The 13,310-nt window shown below is 37.6% G+C and overlaps 1 protein-coding gene across 1 annotated transcript in view; it reads left to right on the top strand.

Moving 5' to 3' along the window:
* Positions 1-13,310, top strand: part of LOC142329546 (pickpocket protein 28-like) — a 49,572-nt gene that overhangs the window by 34,427 nt on the left and 1,835 nt on the right. The window contains exons 8-9 of the mRNA XM_075374217.1: positions 393-452; positions 8,049-8,211. Of these exons, the coding sequence (XP_075230332.1) occupies positions 393-452; positions 8,049-8,211 (223 nt within the window). The remainder of the gene's footprint in view (positions 1-392; positions 453-8,048; positions 8,212-13,310) is intronic.

The raw sequence follows: 13,310 nt of genomic DNA, 5'->3' as shown, positions 1-13,310 counted from the left end.
TGTAAGGTAAGTATTTTTAACTGTCATATACTTAAATTGTCATATTTCATTACATTTCTATTACTCTTATTTATTTTCAAAAAACCTCTCTTTTAGTAATGAGTTCATACCATTCAGAATTTCCTTTTAGCTCATTTTTGGTTTGTGATGAATTAATGTCATCAAGAAATTTAAACATTTAAAATTTTTATATTATGCTAGTTATTCTACTCTTAAACTTTCTTCAATTCCTACATTACTTCTATGTGTAAGTTAAAAAAGCATCAGAACACATCCTTGTCTTGTTCACATCGTGCGCATGAGTCTGCATATTCATGTTTATATGCATATCCAATGTTTTCATTTCCATCATTTACTAGTCGATATATATCTAACTTTATTTGTTTTTTTAGGTTTTTATCGTACTCCAATATGCGGAAAGAAGAATATTGGTTGTATCCTTAAGAGTATAAGTGAGTAAGTTAGTTGAGAATTTATAATATTATATTTTGTTGTGAGTGTATTGGATAAAATAATCCATCTGAGTTAATGTTGAAATATTTCTTAGAAATGTACTTTGGTTACATAAAATTGATAAAGGTAGAGTTAGAATGTACTTCCAATAGCCAAATCAAATATATAACAAAATTATATCTGAAGTAAATCTTTTGTGTTTTTATATAGATTTCATAAGAACGCTACCTACTGTAACGGGTACCATGGTTCGACTTCCGGAAAATTTTGACATATCTTTGCGTTTCACTTCCCCAGACCCCAAAACCACCTCCAGTTCAAAAGTTTATATTTACATATATATATATATATATATATATTTCACTTTCTTGTGTATACAATAACTGCCATAATTTTGCGCTAATCACTTTCAAATTGATACATAAAATATAATGACCCAAAATCTCAGTCGAGTTCATTAATGAGCAAAATTGGACCATGGGAGTGGAATGCGGGAGCTTTTTGAAACAACAAAATATTGCTATAACTTTCTTGTTAAGTATAATATCAAATTTCTTTAAGTTCCTTCTGTTCTTTGGATAAGGGCCTAAAACTTATCTAAGTAAACTTTTTTGATTTGATCAACCATTGGCTCAGGAGGTGAAAAAAATGGGGTTTCAAAAGCAAAAAAAACCTCCCTTAATAGGCACATTATCGAATCTGTTTAAAGGATCGTTAGGCCTCTAAAAGTTACCTAAAACTTTTGTCTGAAACAATTTTTGATATGACCAACCCTTACGGCAAGAGATGACCAAAATATTGCTGGAATTGTAAGATGGGGCTTGTCGTATGCTAAAGATGTGAAACTTTTTTCACGTGCAACCATTGTCGTATTGAGTAGAGTAAATTTGAAGTTTTTCTTAACTTTAAGGTGGAAATCTTTTTTTTCACTTTGCAGCAGTGAAATCTACCTCTGCCTTTTGACGTGCAAACAGGGATTTTTTTTTAAAGAAATTAGTTTAAAGTGAAATTAGTTTTGTTTTTTATTAAAAGCTTTTATTAAAAAGAGTTTGATGGTTTCATATAAAGAAAGATTCTGCAACTGAATGGTGGTGGGTGTGTCGTAAGCCATTATTTCTCACTGAAAGGATTACATTATTATCATTCATTTGTGTCTCAATTTTTTTTTATGGTTGTAATTTGCTATGTGTTTAAGATCTTTTAAGGGTTGCTTTCTACAAGAGGTATGATGTACATGATAAGTAGCTTTTGTGATTTACAAAGGTAAGGAGTCATTTATACACAGTAAAAGTTTATTTAGGTAGCTGGAACATCACAGTTGCATTTCCAGGGGACCATACTCTTTACTTTTCCTTGCAAGCCTGACATGTAATTTTGTTATTAAGGTTACTGTTGTGCAAAGTTATAGAATATTTTTTGTTTATGGCTTTTATGTAAACATACATTAAAATGAATGATACAGATAATTCATACCTATTAAATTTTGCATATCAATAAACATTTCAATAAAGTAGATATTCTTATGAGGAAAGAATATTTACTTTATTATGAGGTAAATATTCTTTATGATTTTTAACAGCAACTGAAAAGGTAAATGTATCTCTTAGATTGTGAAAAAAAATACATAAGTTCAGTAAATTGCATGCAGTCTTTAATTGCAATGAAGTTTAGATTTTTATTTCTTATTGCATTTAGGTTTGAATTGTTTTCATTTTTTTTTAATCCTGAAATTTAGAATGATTCAAGATACTTGGTCACATGTAAGGTATTATAGAAATGATATTGTTAAAACATTAATGTCACCCTCTTATAAACTTAAGTTTTCTTATTTTAAATAAAATAATCAAATTTTAATTAAAATTTTATGAAAATCAGTGATGGTAATGACTAATGATCATTATTTGTATCAAATTAAGGAATTTTAGTCAGAAATTGCATATTATATCAGTTTTTAAGAAGCTTAGTTATTTAGTAACCGAAAATAAATTAATAATACGGTTACTTGAGAAAAATGATCTTTTAGAGCAAATTTACATCATTGTGACTTTGAGATACCGTTAAACCTTGATTCGATTGAAATGAAACTGCCTCTTAAACATCTCGAGGAGAAATCTTTTTGTAGTATTTTCCATTTTTGCAGTTAACATTGCCTTGGTTCAGGCCAGACAAAAAATCAAATACTGTTTGACATGTTGACTGTAAAGCTAGTTTTTTCCATTCTTTATGAAATATAACATATCTAATCTAAAGATTCTTAAACTGGCTGAAACTAGCAAGAAATCATAAATTACTATTCAATAGCTCATTAGTTTAGTGCTGAATCTATTGGTGATATCAATGAGTAATAAGCCTTTACTTTTATTAGTCCACCTCATTTAAGACTATTCTCAGAAAAAGAGATTATGTAGATAGATATTGTATATAGATAGGAGCGTCCTTGGCACCGGCGAATTGCACTAAAATTCCTGCTGAAATCTCTGCGTCGAGCTGTGTGGGGAAAATGGTAGTTGGAACCATCCAGGGAGAGCAAGGCTGTGGAGGGCGAAACCAGTCCAAAGGGCGCCTCCTCATGAAGTCAAGGGTGGTGAAAGACGGTGATGTAGTGGTCAGCCCTATGCAGGAGGTCTGGCTCTGGGACTGATGGTTTGGGGAGGATTGAGAAGATACGGTCTGCATGGACTAAATTCTCAAAGAAGGAATCTTGAATTTCGGTGGAAGCTTGACAGTTAGTTGACTCTTATCTGTCCGAGTGTAGTTTGATGATTGCTGAGCTGGCTTTAAAGTGTGAAAGCCTCCAGGGTGCCAACCGGGCAACCGGGAAAGTGGCATTGTGCTAAAGGTTATAAATGAGCAGCAGGTGAAGTGGCTGCTGGAGGCCGATGTTATGAAGAAGAATGAGCTGAAGGCTCAGTTGCTGGCCGAGCAGAGGCCGCAAATATTGGTCTATGATTTTCCGAAAACAACGAGAGTAGAGGAGCCTGAAATCCTCAGGGCCATACACAGCCAAAATCCTGTGTTGGATATGACTGTCAAGGACTTTCTCAAGGGGACCAGGGTGGTCCAGCAGTTGGGGCGGAAAGAGGCTGCAAAGAGCCACTGGATATTTGAGACCTTGCCAGAGATCCAGCAGATCTTGCTGACCGGTGGTCGGCGGGTGGACCTCTTGCAAGGTTGTAGACCATATAGAAGTACCCTGATGCTTCAAATGTCAAGGTTTTGGTCACACCTCTCATTTGGTCATTACGCCCTTGTTGGGCACAGGGCAGCTAACTGCCCTAACTAGATCGCGCTTGCGAAGTGCGCTCCCTGTGTCTTGGTGAAAGGCTTTGATGCTGGATACCGAGTTGGGGACGTGCAATTCAGGTAGCACGACATAGACGGGCGAAGATCGTGAATAATACGGCGTATGGCGATACCTGAATTGGGGGAAGCTTTCGAGGACGGGCTCAGCATATCGAACGCTTGCGCCTGGGGCAGTTAAACCTGCATCGTTCCCGGCGGCAACCAATGAAGCCATGAGAATCCTTGAAGAACTCGACCTCGAGGTTCTCTTGATTCAGGAGCCGTACACGGTTGGAAGTAGGGTGGTCGGTTTCCACTAATTGATCGGTCCTGAGCGCGAGGTTTCTGGAGGGAAGCCTGCTGTGCGGCAGGTGAACTCTGGGTCCGACAATTTTGGGTGGTCGAGGAGGTACGGGCAGAATGGTCCAAAATATCCTCTAAAAAGGAGTCGAGGGTTGCATTGGAGCTTCGACAGTTAGGCGACTCCTACTTGAGTGAGTGTGCTTGCGTTGGTCTCGGATCTAGTACTTAAATGTGTGAGACTCCAGGGCGTCAACCTTGCCTAAGATTCGGTCGTGTCACGGCTATCCGGCGAGGTTGACCAGGTAATGGAGGGAGTTAGGGGCTTCAAGCCGGTGACGAGTGAAGCACTTGGCGAGCTCCACAAGTTTAAACGGGTGGAGGAGAAGATGAAAAAGCCTGTCTCCTTCGCCGCAATGGCTGCCGCGCCCTCGCTTAAGCGGATTGGTCCACCGCTGCCAGCCCAGACGCCGGCGGCCAAAATTAAGCGAGCCACTGTCAAGGTGGTCCCAATAATACCTGGTCCTGGGGCTTCGTCGGTAGCGACGGAGCTAACCCTTAAGAAGGTTCTAGAACCGAGGAAAGAAAGGATCCAAGTCTCCTGGGTCACACAAACAAGGGACCATGGCGTCATTTTTGTAGTTGAACGGCAAGCAAAGCAGCTGCTTGAGGTCGGGTTTTGGTAAAGAACGGGCTGAAGGCCCAGTTGCTGGCCTAGCGGAGGCCTCAGATATTGGTGTATGATATGCCAAGGGCGACAAGGGTAGAGAAGCCCGAAATTCTCAAGGCCATGCACGGTCAAAATCCGTTATTGGATATGGCCGTCGAAGATTTTCTTCGGGAAACCAAAGCGGTTCGGCAGCTAAGGAGGAAGGAAGCCCCAAAGAGTCACTGGGTGTATGAGACCTCGCCAAAGATCCGGCAGGTCTTGGTGGCCGGTGGACGTGTCTTTTTTGGGTGGACCTCATGTAGGGTCGTCGACCATATAGAGGTCGCCCGATGCTTTAAGGAACAGGGCTTTGGTCGCATCTCTTCCCGCTGCAGAGCGCAGTTGGAAATGTGTGGTCACTGTGCTCTTCCGGGGCACAGGACAGCCAATTGCCCAGCCAAGTCTACGCCTGCCAAGTGCGCCGCCTGTCCCTTGGTGAAAGGCAGCGACGCTGGATACTGGGTCGGTGGTAGGCAGTGCAGGCATATGATATTGCTCGGGCGAGAGCTCTGAAAAATACAGTTTATGGTGATGCCTGAGTTGGGAGTAAGCCTTTGAGAACTGACTCCTCCATCATGCTGAACGCTTGCGCCTGGGGCAGTTAAATCTGCATCATTCCCGGGAGGCCACCACTGAAGCCATGAGGATCCTTGAGGAGTACAACCTCGGGCTACCCTTGGTCCAGGAGCCGCACGTGTTCGCGGATAGGGTGGATGTTATTTATTCTCGTGGGGGACGCCCGCTCTTCGCGATTGTGGTTGGCTCAGATTCGTCGGGTGTCTTCTGGATATCCCATCGGTCCGATGTGCTTTTCACAAGTCGTGCGAATCACAAGGGGTACGTTCGATGTCGTACTAGTGTCAAGATACTTCCAGCTTGGATGGAGTATCGATAACTTGCTAGTCGGGTAGAATTCTGGACGGTCTCCCGGGCAACAGAGTGCTGGTTGCTCTGTACACTAATGCCAATTCTGCCGCCTGGGGTTCACCGCTCAGTGACCCCAAAGGCGCTGGTCTCGAACAGTTCGTTGAAGCCAGGAACCTCTACTCGATTAATGATGCAGAACAACCGCTAACTTTTATCTTCCGAACCGGGAGAAAGTTACATCGACGTCACTTTGGTGACGGGCGACTTGCTGCAATGTACAAGTAGTTGGACTGTCTGCTCCGAGGCCAGTGTGAGCGATCATAGTCTTATATCCTATGGGATCGTTTACGGAGGTGGTCTAAGGGCTCCAGATTCGGTCGGGGGCCTGGATCAGCACAGGCTGCAGCGCGAGTGCACAGCTGCCTTGCAGGGATTAAAATGGCGCATGGAGCACAGGTTGGAGGTGGAATTGATGGCTGAGCAATTCGGCCGGGCCATCAAGACTGGCTGCGATAGGGTCCTACGGCGGCCTCGGCCAATGGACGGACCCTTAAGCGATGACCAGTTTGCTGATCAGAGACTGCCTGGAGCCGTCATGTCCGCCACTTGGCAGTCAAAAAGTTGTGGTCTTCTGACGTTAGTGTGCTGCGCGTAAGAGGTCCGCTAGGAATAGATACCAGCGTCGTCACCAGACGGGGATTATCGTCGACTACGTGTGCGCTGAGCGTCTGCGAATCTACCGGCGTGCCCGTAACGAGTATGTTCATACCATCAAGGAAGCCAAACTAAAGTTTTGGCAATACTCCTTGCGCGAGTTGGAGCGCAACCAACCAAAGCCATTGCACGTACTGTCCAGTGTTTGATGCGGGTTTGGTGGTTGAGACCACACTTTAACATCTGTGGTAACTTACAAGGCACTCCTGGATACTGTGTTTTTAGATGCTTCATCCAAAACATCATGGTTATGGGGCAGAGCAGCCAGGCCTGCCCCTGGCTTGTGAAAATTCTTCAATGAGTGGGTTCATACCCTCTCGGGTGGTCATCCCTATATCCATTTCCGAATCATCATTGTCAGAACCAGTTTTTGATAAGGTCGAAAGAAAAAGCTCTGGCCCTCTTCTCCAGCTAGGCTTTTTACCTACCTCTCTAAAATTGGTCATGGTCATTGGTCATTGGTCATGGTCAAGGTTAGGTCCCTGACCTAACAGTATATGAACAAAATGCTCACTGTATTCCTTCTATCCAGAGATGTTGGCTACAAGCCTACAAGTGTGACAACTACCTGCAGTGAGCCTCGAGCAGCTGGAGACCTTCTGTATTCTCCTGTAACTCTTTGCACCTCTTCGCCACTACGGGATCAAACGCATGAAATCAAAGATCAATACGCAGTTACAGATTATGCACCGGATCTAAATTTTGTAAAGTTGCCCATCTCCCGCCTCCAGAAGAGGCTGCAGAGCCTCGCAACGGAAGCATGACAGCTGGAATGTGATACCATGACTAAGGGAAGATCCTTGTATAAGTTTATACAGGATCTGGGGAGTTGTTATGCCTCAAGCTCGTACTTAAGGGCAATGGGTGCCCAGGTCCAACCAACCGTGTTAAGTTTAACCGATATTTGTTTCAGTTCTGCCTGGCAACTGATGAGCTGTGCATCTGCTTGGAGGTCCAGTCAAATGAACACCTGATGTTTGACTGCCCTGCTCTTGGGGCTGGAGGGGGCAGAGACCAGGCCACCCTGGAACTTAAAGGTCAAAGGGAAAATTGGCCGCTCACAAGCAGCGAGTCAATGTGGCGAGTGCTGCATTGTGCACTGTGTGGGAGTTTGTAGTTGCAGTTGCTTTGTTCAACCGGCATCCGTAGTTTGCTTAAGGGAAAGACTTATCACATCGCTGTGGAAGGTAACCCTGAGTATGGCTGACTACCAGCCAATTATAATGGCTCCAAGCACTATAAAATGCTTGCTGTCATTCAGTGACCTAGGCGTGGCAGTGAATTGCTGCTTAGACGAAATAAATTATATTTATTGATGTCATATATATTTTTAGTAGTTGACAGGGTGCACATACCATTTTAGTAAATATATGACGAGTGAACTGTTGGCACACCTAAGCCGATGGTGTATGGCGCCACGCTTAGTCTGCTTACACTGTTAGGTAAACTCTAGGAGCTATGTTAGTATACTGATCGCTAAACTGTTCTAGGCTCAGTTGCCATTTGTGACACAGACATTCAGTCTTATGCTTTATGGTGACTGAACGGGGTGGTGGTGGGAGAAATGCCAGCAAACCAAGAGTTATAGCTTTGTTTTATCTTTGTACTATTTGTTTTTATCTTTTATTTGTATTTTTTATCTTATTGTTATTTCATTTATTTTTATATTCGCTTGTTATAGATTTGTTTCAGAAAGTAATTGGACTTTTCTTTTATATTTTAGTGGCATCATCATCTGATACTAGTCATCGTGAAGCATTGTTCAGCACTTGTGGTTGTTTGCCGGGTTGCAACGAACTATCTTATGATGTAGAAGTTATTTCACAGCATCAAAATTGGACGCATAATACTCAACTTTTTAATATTGAAGATAATGATATTAAATTGTAAATAATATAAATCTTCCATTATTTATTTTTACGTGACTCATATTATTTCTGCATCTTTCAACAGTAATTTATATTTAATGTGTGTTAATAGTATTATAAAAATTAATATTTTTTTTCAAATCAGTAATTTTAATCATATATTTTTTTGACCAAATCTGTAATAAGTAGTGTGTCCTACTCAATCTATGCATTCCTGGAATTACCTACTCCTTTTCCAGTAGGTAACATGCTAGATGTTACCTAGGCAGATGCTAGATGTTCTAGTATCTGCCTGTAAGAAAATAGTAAATAGTGGGTAAACCTTGATCAGAACTGAAGATAAATATAAAAGGATAAGCGGTCATGGTTCTTGTTGATATATAAAAATAATTACATGAAATAATATTAGTTCAGAATAAAATAACAATTAAGAGAGCATTAATTGAAAATAAATTGAATATATATTTAATTTGGTGCAGTGCAGAGCTAAATTTTAATTAATCATAACTCCTTTTAACTGAAGTCAAATTTATTAATCTGGAGTTTAGAAGGCAGAAAAATGTAGACACCTGATTGAAATTTAAATTAGTTTTTTCTGTAATAAAACAAACCACAAACAAACCTTGAGACCGTGAATCAGTTGATAGATAGTTAAATGCATAGTGTTAAAAATGAAAATTATAATAAGTACGTAATATTAAAAAAGTGACTTAAGACTGTTGTGCCTCCACCTCAGTTTTAACTGAAATTTGGCCGGTGAATAATTATAATATTTTTTAAAATACTTGGTTTATCAGTTTTATTATTTATTTTTATTACATTTTTAATTATTGTTTAATGAAATGGACCCATCAAGAGTCTTTGTAAAGTTTCAATCGCATGTAAAAATTAAGTAATTTTTTTAAAATGTCAGTAATTTCATTATTCTATCAGTTGCGTAAATCTTATCTGACATCATTTTTTTCATGCTTTAAGTTTTGAAAATACGTCTAGATGTTTTAATGATAAATTTTGTGAACATTTGATGGGTGATGATGGCCTGAAAATATTATTTTCAAAATTGAAATAGGTTTATCCACGTAGCTGTAAATTTTATAAAAATAAAATATAATATAAAAATATTGTATTTATTTTTAAAGAAATGTTATATTTGTTAATAAATATTAATTTTTCCATTTACTTAATACTTTATTTTTTAATGCAGATAATAAAACTGTTGTTTTTTGTTCGGTAATTTGAATATATATTTTTAAATTTAAATTCAAATGATTTAAATTAAATGTACCTTTTCCCTAATTTAGTCGTCGTGTTCAAATTTTACTTCTTCATTAGTTACATTTGTATTGCCATTTTTTATTATTTATATTTCTCGAGTGTAATGGATTAAAATTTATCTACTTCTAATACATGTATTTGCATGTTGTCTGTACTTGAAAATGTTTATCTCTAATGTGAACAGCATAATTAGATTTTTCTTCACTATATTTAACCGCTTGTAAATGTTCGTAAAAATGTTTTTAAGAAGCTTTATAAGTTAGTATTACAATTTAATGGTAAGTAAAAAATATTACATTGTCTCATTTAATGTTATAAGTTTATTTATTTGATTATCTTTAAATCGAGATTTCCTAACTAATCTATTCAACCTTTATATTATAATTATTTTTAGTTACTATATATATTTAATCAAAATCTATCTTGAGTCTACATTATCTTCTCTATAATTAATGGCTCTGTTAATCATATTTCAGTATATTCCTAATTTTAGGTAGCGTGTTACCTCTGTATACCTGTATAGTATTTCTATATTTTAACAGGAAAAAAGTAAATCTGTTGGTAAACATAAAAATTCATTTTTATAAACTGTGTTCCATTCTTCAGATGCAGTGGCAGTGTGTGTGTGTGTGTGGGGGGGGGGGGTGTATGTGTGTGTGGGTGTGTGTGTTTACACAAATATGCAAGCGTGTGCGTATGTGTGTGTAAAACACTGCTACAAGCCAATTTCAAGCCTTAACCTTTGATATATTTTTCTGCCATTATACTATTTTTCCGTTTATATATTTCTTCCACTCGCTATACAATTATTTAAGAGACAAAAATTTTCAGAATTTTGACTCGGGTTTCCTTTCTTGGTGATAAGAAATTAAAACAAAAAAAAATGAGAGAAATTCAGTTAGTTCATCCTAAAAGAATAAGTGATTTTAATATCAATTACACATCTTTTATATTAAAAATCTGCCTATTATTACTTTTTGAAAACGACGTATTGTTTATCTTTTATTATTATTTATGAGTAGTTTAATATATACCTAAAAATTAATTGAAATTATTTGAGCCATTAATTTTTTTTTTTTAATGTAAGAAAGTTTGCTAAATTTTGTAGATTAGAGGATGGTCTATATCACATTAGTGATTTATTTTATATAATAAACTTTTGGTAAGCCCATATTTTATTCCTAGTAATAGTACTAAAGGAATTCTATTTTTACAATATTACAGCTTGTTCAAGGTTAAGCTTTCACTGCGTTTTGTGTTCTTATGTCTTTTTTGTAATTATTTGACTAAGTAACACTCTGATAGCCTTGCATTTGTGGTAAATACAGTCTATTTGATAGAACGTTATTATATGCTCCTCTAATTTTAGGGGATATAAGCTCTAAAATGTTAGGTTTATTCTTATTAATCGCATAATAAATTTATTAAATTTGTTGAATGGAGTAATAATTGATTAAAACTATGATCATATGATGTATTAATTAATTGGTCATATTATTTTGAAAATTTTAATTAAAATTCAATGAAATTTTTAATATTTTAATTACATTTTTTTAAGGACCGTGTTGGTTGGATCCTGTTGATAGTTGTCTTCTTGACTGAATTCTTGACAGATGTTTGTCCTGTTTTTAAGTGTTTATAATGCGCTGATTTTCATTTGCCTTGTTTCATACTCAGAAAATAATAACTTAGATTGGTAGGTCATGTCCTGCTGCAAGATATGAATTGTGTCATGATTAGATGTTTATTTGCATATCAGTAGTAATGAACCTTAATAGAACTTCCTTTTTAATATTGCAGGATGTTCATTAAATTGTAGATGATAACAGAAGCCAAACAAAGTGCTTAAAAGTTAATTAAGAAAATTGTTTCTCTTTATGAGCATACCAGTATGATACAATGACATACAGTTTCTGAGTGTAATGTTGGACTAGGGACAGTATGCTATTTTAAAACATTTCAAATAAACCGGTTCCCTTTCACCTCAAAGGAAAGGCAAATGTGGCTGTAAAAGAAAAACTTCTCTAACACAGGATATTTGTGAGAAAAAGTAAACTTAATCCAAAATTATCTGCTGTGGACTTAAATCAAGGATTAGCAGCCAGTGCAACAGATTTACACTTGAGAACTGTTAGATGCCAACTTTTTGCAGCCGGATGGAAAGCTTGTCAGCCAGCTAAAAACCAGCTTTTAACACCAACAATGTAAAAAAAAAAAAAAACGCTCTTGTGGGTCAAAGCACAGCTAACTGCACCAAAGAAGACTGTAAAAATGTTACGTTTTCAATAAGTCAAATTTCCATATTCAGAGACAAAGGGTTCCATATGTTAGAAAAGCATCAGATGAAAATACATCACTAGCTCATATCCAACAATCGGTTAAATATGCTCAGAAAAAGTTTTTGGGGTTGTTTCACATTTGAAGATACCTTTTTCATTAGTTCCAGTAGATGGTACATGAAAAGTGATGAATATATCAAGATTCTGAAGGAAAGAGTTGTGACACAACTTCAAAAAAAATATCCACAAGGCATTGAAATATTCCAACAAGTTTTGGCAGCATGTTGTACTGTCAAAAAAGTGGAAAAAGTTTTCTAGGAATGAAACTATAAAGTGCTCCTGCAGCCAGACAACTCCCCAGATTTAAACCCGATTGAAAATCTCATGGCAATAATAAAAAATGACTCAAAAATAAATTGTACCTTAAAAATTTACCTCATTAAAGAAAAAAATATTAGTATTTTTTCACAAAAAAAAAAATGAGTAGTACACTTGGTTGAATTGATGTCTAATCACGTACAAGGTTCAGAAAATACCAGAACATTTTTAACAGTGTGCCAACAGAGATATTTAATGATGTGTGGTTCGTGTGGAACATTGTGTTCCACATAACCTCTGTAACCACATGTTCTTGGATTGTCAATATCTCATTTAGTTTTCATATTATTGTTATTTGAGTGCAACGTGTTTAAGTGTTAAGAGTGATTTACGGGAGCAATGATACAACGTAAAGTTTTGCGTGAAACAGGAAAATTTTCACAGAAACGTTTCAACTTTTGAAACAAGCCTACAGATAAGATGCTCTGGGTTGTATGCAATGTTATGAATGGTTTTCACAATTTAAAAGTGGTCGTCAGTCAGTTGAAGATAGCTTGAAGGCTTTGTCTGGTTGAACCCCTTCGACTTCAACTGATGACACCCACATTCAGAAAATCAATGATCTGGCGTGTGCAAATCGTCGATTGACTGTCAGAGAACTTGCAGAAAAAGATAGTATCTCAAATGGATTATGCCATGACTTTGACTGAAAAATTGAACATGCATCAAGTTGCAGCAAAGTTTGTTCCTCGTTGGATTGCCGATCAGCAGAAAGAACATCGACTGGGCATTTGTCAGCCACGTTTTTTTAAACAAGCCATTGACAATGAGATATTCATATAAAGGAATCATAACCGGAGACAAAAGTTGGATTTACGTCGTCATTGAGACAAAAGTTCAATCATCACAATGGATTGGCAAAAGATCTCCGTGCACCAAGAAAGCACATCAGCCTCGATCCAATGTCAAAGTGATGCTCTCTCTTTTTTTTCAATTTTAATGGAATTGTGCATTTTGAATTATTGCCTGAAGGCAAAATAGTGAACCGTGCGTACTCTTAAGATGTTTTACAACTGTTGAAAAATTCCGCTAAAAGAAACCGGAATTGTGGCAAGACAACTCATGGTTCCTTCACCACAATGACGCACCGGCACACTCAGCTTTGATAATTTGTAAGTTTTGTGTCAAAAATCAGATGACTGTCCTCCTTCACCCTCCCTACTTACCAGACCTAGTGCCTTGAGA

This window comes from Lycorma delicatula, chromosome 8 (genome assembly GCF_047948215.1).
Source record: "Lycorma delicatula isolate Av1 chromosome 8, ASM4794821v1, whole genome shotgun sequence".
Lineage (NCBI taxonomy): Eukaryota > Metazoa > Arthropoda > Insecta > Hemiptera > Fulgoridae > Lycorma > Lycorma delicatula.
Note: the sequence above shows the minus strand (reverse complement) of the source record. Positions and strands in the feature narration are given on the sequence as shown.